Below are 11,752 nucleotides of genomic sequence, written 5' to 3'. Positions count from 1 at the left end.
CTTGTCTAAACTTTGAAATCAAATGAAATTTTAAAGGCAAGTGAAAATTTACGTGAATGCTTTCTGAGAAGTACTCAGATACGTCATTTAAGTCTCTGAAGATCATGTAGTATACCTATTTCTCATTGGACTTGGCGTCTTCAGTTGACTATTGAACATTAAATATGCAGTTGAAGACGACTGCCTATATGAAAACTTGTAGTTTATTTTCTGAATGCCGTGTGCGCCTTATGTACGAGAAATTCTTACGTGCTCTCAGTGCACCACCGTATCGATGCTCTGACAAATAAGATCATGACAACTCAACAGCTTTCATCTTATGTGTCAGCCTATGTGTCAACCATTCTCTTCCTATTATTTTAATCATTTATTTTTGAAAAACGTGCTGCTATCTCCTCCCTCCTCTCTCTCATGCGTCACTTTACTTTTACAAAAACTCTCACCCCTCTTTCTCGCTTGCCATCTGCTCCCAGCTACACGCCTCGGTTTCTGTCTGCCCACCCACAAGCACACCACTCTCTCTCCTCCTTCCTCCCTATCTCTCTCATTCTCATATTCTGTATTCCTTCGTTCCTACTGTTTCCCACACATTTTAAGTCTGATATTTTTTTTTCAATCATAATATTTTATTTACCTTTTCTTTTTTTAAAAAAAATAGAATTGATGTTTCGTTCAACTCTTTTTTTTTATAATATACTCTTGATTCTTTTATAATATCTCTACTTAACTTTAAGTTTTTTTATTCACACTTTTTGAACTCCTAATTTTTTTAATAATATCTAGATTTAACTCCAATTTTTTCATTCAGACCTTTCATTCATATTTTTCTGATCCTATTTTATAAACCACTTCTAACATGTTTTATATAAACCAAGAAAAACATTGAACTTTATTAACTATCATTTAAAATTCAATAATATTTTAACTTTATCCCTATCTAATACTATCCCCAGTCCTAATTATAAGACCATATTTATAGTCTATAAATATAAATAGAACCGGAGGTAGTATATAATATACTTTATGTAAACAAAATCAATACAATAATAAATTAAAAGTAAAATTATATATCAATATAAAAAAAATTTCTCAATATCCTGTAAATAGGACCAAAGAAGTAATATATTAGGAGAATCATCAGGGGTCCCAAAACAAATTTAATTATTAAAAAATTTTACTGATAGGTAATCAAGCATGAATCTATTGTTATTTTTTACTCTGAAATTTGTCATTTTGTGCTCTTTAGTTATTAATTATTTTAATTCTATTCCTTAAAAGAAAACGTGTGAATAAAAAAACAGAATTATATATTACTTATATATATTTACCTTTCAATTCTATTTTTTTTAAAAAAAAGGTCAATAAAATATTATGATTGAGAAAGAAATCAGACTTGAAAGAGGGATGAGGGTTTTGTAAAAGTAAAGTGACGCATAAGAGAGAGGAGGGAGGTGGTAGCAGATGGCAAGTGAGAAAGAGGGATGAGGGTTTTTGTAAAAGTAAAGTGACGCATAAGAGAGAGGAGGGAGGTGGTAGCAGATGGCAAGTGAGAAAGAGGGATGAGGGTTTTGTAAAAGTAAAGTGACGCATAAGAGAGAGGAGGGAAGTGATAACAGCACGCTTTTCAAAAATAAATGATTAAAATAATAGGAAGAGAATGGTTGACACATAAGATAAAAACTGTTGAGTTGTCATGATCTTATTTGTCAGAGCATGGACACGGTGGTGCCCTGGGAGCATGTAAGAATTTCTCCTTATGTACAGGTAAACCATACGTGTAGACCCATCGTCATGGATTCCTTAGGTATTACCTTTCCGACCTTTCTTTTAGCATACACACCAAACCGCAGTGAAATATACACGGAAAGTATATAGAAACAATGTGAAAGAGAGAAAGCAATCTTTTTTTTTTGACCAAAGAGAGAGAAAGCAATCTATATATTATATATATTCCGTTATAAATAATGCATACATATTAATATTACATCATAAAGAATGACCCTATATTTCACATGACAAATACGGAAAACAACGGAAGAATTTAGGCAAAAACTTAAGAGGCTTTGCATTCTGGTGGGAGGCCCTGAGGAAACCTCTTAACATCTGCGCAGTAATTGTAGATCATGTAGTTTTTCTGAACCCACCGGAGCCTCTCTTGTGAAGTATTGTCAAGCTCTTGTGAGAGCCACGAGGACGTGGGGGTGGAAGAAGATGATGAAGGACAAGATGATTTGCCAGAAGACCAGACGCAAGCTTCGGCTTTGAAGTTTCTGTAGGAAGCAGTGAAGGGAGCCTGAGACCAATCCGTCTTCACGAGGCCGCCTCTTGTTGCCCAGTCATCTGCATTCCACAGGCTTGAGTATATCCTCATTGGCTGGTTCTTCGGGAATGGCACGCCAATGGACTCTGAGTTCTTGAACTCTCTGATGGGAGTTCCATCCACTGAGAATCTGAATCAGATTTAAACAGAATCATATATCAGTCTATGCACAAGAAAGAGGACAGAAGAGAAATACAGGGAAACAGTTGAGTGGAGAATAACAACTTACATGATCCTTTGGGGGTTCCAGAGGATAGAGTAAGTGTGGAAATCTGCGGTTGGGTCAAACCAGAGATAGAACTGTTGCTCTCTGTTGCCTTTTCCCTGGCTGAACACGTTGGTGTGAAGAATGTAAGGGTCACCGCTCAGGTTTCCCAGAAATTCGTAGTCTATCTCATCCCAGTTTGATCCCTTTGATGATAACTGCAAGTACCAGCAAAGACACAGATTATTCATAACCCCGTTGATCTCTTGAGAAATTATATATTCTGCTATTCGATAAAGAAAAAAGAAGCTTACATAATAGGCAGTGACAGTGCCAGCCGAGTTTCCAGGGACGAGCTTGAGCTGCATGTCGATCTTACCAAAGAGATACTCATTCTTTGATTGGAAACCCGAGCCCGACGCTTTGTCGAGTGAGAGAGTGAGAAGTTCAGCATTGTTGAGCATCTTGCCTCGACCATCCCCCCATGTTATGTCAAACTCATTGTTCAAATTACCAGCAAAGGCAACAACCATGAGAGAGCTCACAACAAGAGGAACCAGAAGCATTACTGAGACAGTTGCAGAAGAAGCCATATTGAAATATGGACAGCAGCGATATTTGCTAATTGCTAGGAAAGTGTAAAAGATGAGAGGGAATATGGTATTGATGATGAAGATGAGGATGGTAAACAGCCATTTATAGCCAACAGGTTACGAGGTTGAAAGAAGCAAGTGGCAGAAACGCAGGAAAGGCCAAGGAAATTGCAATGAGCCAGCTGGATGACAGTAATGCAGTATCTGTGCAGGTATTAAAGCAGTAGTACCTGCAAATCATTGACGTGACGCAGGATGATAAATATATACATGAAGATGAAGGTGAAGTTCAAAATTGGCCCCAGTAGTTATCAATTGGCTGGGTCGTGTGCCAGCCACCGCCAGCCTAGACCTCAACTTTACCCACTCCCGCTCCCCTTAACCTCCCCTTTTTTCCTTTTTAAATTTAATTGCATTGATTTAAATCTTTATTATTTTAATGCCGTGAGATTAAATAAATAGAGACCAAGAAAAGTATATTATCATAATTAGAGAGTTAAGAAATATTACTTCCTATTTTAATTATAAAATCTCATTTATATTTTATAAACATATTCTTATAATTAAAACGGGAGGTAAGAGGTGGTAGATAGGAAATATTGGTGAAGCAGAAGAGCTTCTACCGCCAATGCCATGCGGGCCTCTGAGACGAGACGAAAAGGAAACTTCCTTGCCCTCATATAAAGATGTTTATAAATATATCTATATATAGACGACGTCACACTTTCAAAGTCGCGTGCATGCGTGCGTGATATTATCATATTATAAATTTATCATATTGTGTGCTAATATCTCCGATTTTTAATATAAAAATTAGTTAACTAATCTAAATATATTAAAATAATAAATTAAATTAGTTATTTATAATAAATAAGTATTGTCTTTTCTAAAATATTTTTACTAATTAAATTTATTAACTAAAATTACTATTATTAGAAAGACTATCTTAAAAAATATATACATAAGAGACAAAATAAATTAAAATATTATATTTAAGATTAAAATAAAAATCAAATAAAATCTAATATTAAAAATTAGAATTATTACTATAATAAATCTTGGTGCAGCGAGTTCCGCCTTTTGTTTTCAGAAAAGATGAAATCGGCTGGGGGTGCGGGGTAGGGGTAGGTTATGGGGATATTAATATCATTTATGTATTTTGGAATTTGGAATCAGTGGGTAAGAAAGATTGCAATGGTTGCTTATTAAATTAGCTCTTATTGAATGTGGCCAAAGTGCGGGTGATGGCCAGCTAGCATATCATCAGCGTGCGTGTATTTATTATTTGCACGGAACAATGATATTTTAAACCATGCTTAGGTTAGTTTATTGAGGAAATACCCAAACATGAATTTTAAAATCTCAACTTAGGAATTCATATTAAAATGTATTGTGATTTGTTTTTTGAATGTAGTCAATAACTATTTCTTTATTTTTAATATAAAACCTAATTATTAAGTTAATTTTGATTCTAAATATAAGACTTATTTATCATATTTATCAATTTTTTCTAAATTACTCCTATAGATATTCTCTCGACCATAACTAAGTAGAAGAGAGAGAGATAGTATGAAAAAAGATGATTATAGTATTTTACGAAAAACATGTCATATTTTTTATAATTAACTAACTTACCTAACTTTCTTAATCTAATCAAGTTAATTAAATAAGTCTTATATTAAAAACCAAAGGAGTATTAAAGTATAAAAAACAAGACTAGCTAATTTAAAAATTTGAAATTTAAGTAATATTTGATGAGAGGAAAAAATGAAATTCAAAGGAAAAATAGCAAATAAAGACCCTCAATATGTAAAATTGCGATTTGAAACCCTCAATTTGAAAAATAGTAAATAAAGACCCGGTCCCATATTGCAAATATGAAATATTGGTAAAATATCTGAAATGCCCCTCGGCCAAGTGATAAGTTGACTATGAGAAATGACAAGTTCACTTTAGCGAATGATAACTTTAGTAAACCAAATCACAACTTGGTTGAAGGTTTGCCAAATGACAAGTTGACTATGGAAAATGATAAATTCACTTTAGCGAATGACAACTTCAACAGACCAAATCACAACTTGATTGAAGGTATGTCAAATGACAAGTTAACTATGGGAAATGATAAGTTTACTTTAGCGAATGATAACTATAGTAGACCAGATCACAACTTGGCTGAGGGACATTTCAGGAATTTCATTAAGATTTATATTTGTAATACGGGACCTAGTCTTTATTTGTTATTTTTCAAATTGATGGTTTCATATCATTATATATTAGGGGGTCTTTATTTGTCATTTTTCCAAATTCAAATGGTATTCTTTTGAGATTTTTTTCTATTTATTTTAAGTAATTTTAGAATTATATGAAAAGAATTTTATCCTACCATTTATAATTTTTTTTTGGGTGAAAAAAGAATTTTAGGAAAAGGGTTGGACTCACCCACGATCCAAGGGCAGGGCAACTAACCCTTGACCCCAACCCTACCCAGTGCCGTAGCTTTACTGGGACGGGGAGAGCTCCACATGGGGGATCACCACATGTTACGAGCTGAGGCCTTGGCTTCGAAGATGCCTCTTCCAGCGCCGCGACTGGAGTCACAACAAAATGACACTCCCCAGGATCGAACCCCCTCCCTTTTGTCTATAATATTAGTTGCTTCCAGAAGAATTGTTTGTTCCAAAATATGAGTAACTTATTTGCCAATTTTATTCTTATAATTAATGCTTCAGCGTAATTTTTTTTTTCTTTACAACTCATTTAATATGAGTAAAGTTGAAAAAAATTGAGATGATTTAATATGTTAACTGTCATTTTTTTCATTTTGACGAAATAGTTTGAATGACTTGGAATTGAGAAAGTACAAGGATTTGTCACCTTTTTTCATCTCGCAAAGTTGGCATCAGTTGATATAAAAGGAAAAAAAGTTATCTCGCATCACAACTTCATTTTTTAAAAAAAAATATTACAAGAAATCTTGAAATTTAATCATGTGTTTATGCATACAATATATATATATATAGCCACACACACGATCAATATAAATCTATGAATAAATGGCAGTATCGGAAGGCTATTTAATCCATTTGCTTTTAAATAGTGTTAAGACCTCAGCGTAAAGTTAAAACCCTAGAGCATCTTTTTGTCCAGAGTTACAGTAATATTTGCCCAAAACAAAGTAACCTTACGAAAAATATAATTAATTATGACTAACACAGTCCATGTAATTTTGTGTTTCTCAGCTTAAATAAAAGCTAGAAACTAATCTAATCTAATTGCAAGATCACTGTTTTAATAAAATGTAGTGCAATGGATTTCCAATACGCTTGATGCTCAAATACATAGCGGAGCTCTTCCTTGCTTTGTTTGGTGAGTGAAATGAAAAAAGTGATCTGCTGAAAAGGTTTCTTTATTTTGTGAGTATTAATTAAGAAGATGTTTAGATCTTGGTCCCAAAAAAAATGTTTAGATAAAACTAAATTATAATTTTAAAAATAATTTTATAAAATATAAAATAAATATATACAGGAGTTTGTCTCAATTTATAAAAAAATATATTAAAAAAAGTATTTTTATAGAAATTCAAACACTTTTTGAGAAGTGTTTATACCACCTATCTTAGTTCTGACTTTTTCATATCAACACGTGACAAATAATCTTTCAAACTTTCTAGCTTCGAGCCCTTATCCGTTTCTGCAGCCAAATTGACCTTTACTCGTCAAAGAGTCTTTGAATTTGAACTGTCAATTTCTGCATTATCTTCTACGCCGAGTTCGTCGTCTTTCGCCAAAGCCAGACGTTGACCCCTACTTGATTGTATTATAATTTTTAAAATACTAATTTAATGCCCAGCTAAATTTTTACAGCATAAGAAAAAACTCAACTCTTATTATATTTTTACACTGGATAAAGAACAAACAGTAGGCAGAAAATACACAAGCAGTATAAAAGAATAAGACATATGGTACATATCATAACTAGCTCAAACCCTCAAACCCCAAAAAAAAAAAAAGGAAAAAAGAAAAAGAAAATTTGGATTAAATTTTTATCTAAGAGCGAGTGCATTCGGGTGGGAAGCCTTGTGGGAATCTCTTGTGATCAGTACAGTAATTGTAAATCATATAGTTCTTCTGCACCCAACGAAGCCTCTGCTGGCTGGTTAAATCCAACTCTTGAGAAAGCCATGCATTTGAGGAACATGAAGATCTTCCATTGGAGAACACACAAGCATTCTTAGCATTAAAGTTCCTGTAAGAAGCAGTGAAAGGAGCTTTGGACCAATCCGTCTTTACCAGTCCTCCTCTTGTTGCCCAGTCATCTGCGTTCCAAAGACTAGAGTATATCCTCATTGGCTGCTTCTTTGGAAACGGAACACCGAATGATTCCAAATTCTTGAACACTCTGATTGGTGTACCATCCACAGAGAAACTGAAACACAACAAGACACAAAGCATGTCGGTCAAAATTTCAAATACTAAGTTGCTCCATATATTATACGAGTGGGACATAGCTAATAAATACTCACACAATGTGTCGGGGGTTCCAGAGGATAGAGTAAGTGTGAAAATCTGCTGTTGGGTCAAACCAGAGATAGAATTGTTGCTCTCTGTTACCCTTGCCCTGGCTAAACACGTTGGTGTGAAGGATATAAGGGTCTCCACTTAGGTTTCCAAGGAATTCATAGTCAATCTCGTCCCACGTTGATCCTTTAGAAGATAGCTGTTACAAGAACACACAGTTTATCTGTCAGCAAGCTTGTCACAAGAAATATGTTTGAGAGTAAAGAAATTTGTGTAGGGAGTGTTTGGACTTACATAATAGGCAGTGACAGTGCCAGCAGAGTTACCAGGAACAAGCTTCAGCTGCATATCAATCTTGCCAAACAGGTACTCATTGCTGGACTGGAAGCCAGAGCCAGAGGCTTTGTCAAGGGACAGAGTGAGAAGATTTCCATTGTTGAGTATCTTTGCACGACCATCTCCCCACGTAAGCTGGAAGTCTCGGTTGAAGTTAGCAGCAGCAACATGAAAAGTCAGAGCAAGAAACAGGGGAAGCAGAAGCATTATTGAAGAAGAAGAAGAAGAAGAAGCCATAGTGTGAAGATTGAAGCTAGAGATCATCTGGTTTCTGAAAGTGAAGAGTTTGGTGTGAATCAAGCAATGAGTGATCGTAGGTATTTATATAGGTGGGAGATATGGCAGAGCAACTTGCAGGAAGGAGAAGGGAAGAAAAAGTTTGTGTCAGCTAAGTTGTGGACAGTTGTATTTGGGGAAGAAAGACGTTGAAACGCAGGACGCCGACAGGAAACCTTGTCGTATTGAATAAATTCAATAGTTAAAGTAAGTAAAAACCTCTTTTTCTTTTTTATAAAATTTTTTTTAAGAACCAACAATTCAAAAACAGAAAAATTAACTCTTGATCCCAATCCTACCTATCACCATAACTTAAATTGGGACAGGAAAAGCTCCATGTAGAGAATTACCATATGTTACGAGCTGAAGTTTTAGCTTCAGATATGTCTCTCAAAATACCTTAAATATCTTAGGAATTAAACCCTCTTTCTTTAATGAGAGTGTCCAACCTTTTAATTGTTAAACTCATGGTACCATGGTTTAAATAAAAACCATTTGATGCTCACCAACATCTCATATTTACAACTTGCACATAATAGGTAATTTGTAAGTGTTTTGTTTTGATAAGCTTCCCATGCTACTCATCTAAAATGTTCAATTAACAAAATTTAAAATTTTTAAAATCATATTAAATGGAATTAATGTCTCATAGGAAAATACTCCATTTGCTTCGTATTATAAACCCCTATAATAACTTTATATAAATTAATAAAGTTAGTTAAAATTAATTATTTGTCATAAAATATCAAAGTTATCCTCAATAAAAGTCATTAGTTAAACGAGTTTGATTAAAGGAGTGTTTAGAATAACTTTTTAGAAGTGATTTTATGATATAATAAGTAAGTATATGGGAGAAATTTTACCTTAACTTGTGTGGAAAATACGAATTATAAGAGTATTCAAACCCCCCTGAATAATTAAGAAAGTTTAACCGTTAGTTATATACTCCTCCGGTCCTTATTATAAGACTCAATTTGACTTTTTATTTGGTCCTAATTATAAGACCCAATCCATTTTCTCTCTTATATTTATGCATTTTTTTTCCAAGATAATCCTTCTAATAATGATAGTTTTAGCCAATATACTTAATTAGCAAGGATATTTTAGGAATAACAACACTTATTTATTATAAATAACCAACTTAACTTACTTTCTTAATCTCCCCAAATAAGTCAATTGGGTCTTATAATTAGGACCGGAGGAGTAGTAAGTGAAAAATTTAGTAGTTTAAACAAAACATGTCATATTATTTTCTTTGAATTAAGGGACAGGTGTTATGAGTACTTTATCAGTGGGGTTTTTAAGTTCACGAGCCTTCCTTTCTAATAAGTCAATCTTTCAGAATTGAGTTGTATTTTAGGCTCATACTCACGGTGCTTTCATTTACAGCCCGAAGGGAGCCAAGAGGGAGTGGCGGTTGAAGAATGGGTAAGAGGAGGCACACGGTTTTGGGAAAATAAATGGGAGTGGTTTAGGGTTCATTATGTCAAGGTAAGAACGAGGGAGGATGATCAATGGGAAAGTAGGGACAACGTACGACAAGAAAGATTTTAGTGGACGAGTCCTGCCAGGTTGGAAAATAATCAACTTGAATATATATTTTTTAATATAAAATAAGGATGTCGTGTTTCATCTCCCACCTAAAGCAAGCAAGCAAACAATGGAGTTTCTGTGGAGGGGAGACACAGTCAATGGCAGCTCTCAAGGATTTGTGATCGCTTCAACGTCAAAGTCACTAACAACGCTGGATTCAATGGACGATGCATAATTATTATATTTAATTAAATTGTCCTTTAAATTACCTATTCACGGAGGATAAAGTTGAAGATTGCTTTTCAAGGATCAAGTGGCAGTGTGCCACGTGTTTGTTGTGCTCTCAACTGGCTTATTTCGCAAGATATGGATCGAGCCGACTTGCAAGTGGATAACATTAATTCTTACCTGCTCCCTCCCTCCAATCCTATTGGACAATTTTATCAATTTTTTCTTAATTCAAATTCATAATGATGAGACCTTATTTATAAGAATCGAAGATAGTATTAATTTTTATCTTCAAAATTTGCAGTCAAGTATACCACTTAAATGAACCAATTAAATTAAGTATGCGGGCATTTTTTTTGAAATAATTCATAGATACCATACTAAATTTTATAGAATGTCTTGCACTTCCTACATCCTTAAATAAAGTCACGGTATTGAAAAATACACAAATTAAGGATCAAAATCTGTATATTATGTTAAAATGCGTTTTTTTATTGTTATTCTCTATTAACATGACAATATTTAAAAACTGGATAGCACATAAATAAGTATTAATAAGGGGTGTTTTGGAAGACAAGTTTTAATTATACCTAAAAGTTGGTGTTAAAACTTATATTTAAGAACAAAAAAAAAAGTGAAAATTAAGACTTACGCTTAGGATATAAAGAATGAAGCAAAACTTCCACAATGTGTCTTTCATTAACAATAAGGAAGAATGTGTCATGTATTTATTTTTAATTATAGGGATTAAAATCAAACAAAATATAATCTATATATTTAAAATATTAACTTATGTTTATGGAAATTGGCAGGTTATTTTGGTCCATACTTATAGGGAGGATCTTGTTTTGACTAGTTATCTTGCCGAGTCTTCCCATTCTATGGAGGAAAATTTCAATGTCCTTGAGTAACCTCGGCCTCTTGAATGAAATACCTTACTGTTAAGAAGATATTAACTTACAATGATTGCTTTTTCACCACTAACATATGGACACATTGAAAGCTTCTCGATTTATGCCAGCTGTTTTTCACCTCTCTAATGAAAACTTTCTTGTTTTTTTTTGCCCTTTTCTGATTTCCTTTGCATGGCTTTGCTGTTAATATAGCATTCAGCTTACGCAAGAAACAAAAAGAACTAAAAAAAGCTTCTCCACTAATGACAGCTGTTTCCACTAAGCCACAAACACTGTGCCACTCAACGCTGTTTAGAAGAGCTTTCAATATTCTTTTTGCTAATTTATCCTCTTTGGTTCTTATATCATGATTAAGGAAAGTTCCGCACCAAATGTATGAAAGCATTAGAAGAGGTATTCATTTAGGGGGTGTTTGGGTGATAACCCAAACCACATTAGAAGAGGTATTCATTTAGGGGGTGTTTGGGTGATGGTTTGGGTTATCACCCAAACACCCTTAAAGAAGCCAAGATCATGGTTTTGGGAAAAGTAAAAAAATTTTGCTTTTAGAAAGAAAAAAAGAGAGTGTGAGAGCCTATAGGATATATATCTTGTTTTTTTTATAAACATATTTTTTTATAAATATATTTAATCTTATATCTTATAAATATATATACATATTAATTATTTATTAATTATATTATTTTATGTATTATTAATTATGTTAATAAAAAATATATTATTAACAATTTATTCCTTCAAATTAAAATATATCATAAAATATTTTTCTGTAATTATCATATTAACTTATGCCTTTTTTAGTAATTTGTACATGTAAAAAGTTCTTCTGG

The 11,752-nt window shown here is 33.4% G+C and overlaps 2 protein-coding genes across 2 annotated transcripts; both read right to left on the bottom strand.

Moving 5' to 3' along the window:
- Positions 1-2,052: 2,052 nt before the first annotated feature.
- On the bottom strand, positions 2,053-3,195 carry LOC114742501 (probable xyloglucan endotransglucosylase/hydrolase protein 23). The gene is made up of 3 exons (XM_028930745.1): positions 2,840-3,195; positions 2,550-2,743; positions 2,053-2,450 (listed from the first exon to the last, which is right to left on the bottom strand). Exons 1-3 carry the CDS (start codon positions 3,116-3,118, stop codon positions 2,054-2,056), a joined length of 870 nt encoding a protein of 289 aa, XP_028786578.1. The 5' UTR covers positions 3,119-3,195; the 3' UTR covers position 2,053.
- Positions 3,196-6,983: 3,788 nt separating this feature from the next.
- On the bottom strand, positions 6,984-8,225 carry LOC114742502 (probable xyloglucan endotransglucosylase/hydrolase protein 23). Its single transcript, XM_028930746.1, has 3 exons — positions 7,930-8,225; positions 7,641-7,834; positions 6,984-7,543 (listed from the first exon to the last, which is right to left on the bottom strand). The coding sequence occupies exons 1-3, from the start codon at positions 8,206-8,208 to the stop codon at positions 7,165-7,167; spliced, it is 852 nt and encodes a 283-aa protein (XP_028786579.1). The 5' UTR covers positions 8,209-8,225; the 3' UTR covers positions 6,984-7,164.
- Between the last annotated feature and the right edge of the window lie 3,527 nt (positions 8,226-11,752).

Source organism: Neltuma alba, unplaced genomic scaffold (assembly GCF_004799145.2).
Source record: "Neltuma alba isolate B1F8T4 unplaced genomic scaffold, ASM479914v2 tig00003789_pilon, whole genome shotgun sequence".
Lineage (NCBI taxonomy): Eukaryota > Viridiplantae > Streptophyta > Magnoliopsida > Fabales > Fabaceae > Neltuma > Neltuma alba.
This window is presented reverse-complemented; position numbering and strand designations above follow the sequence as displayed.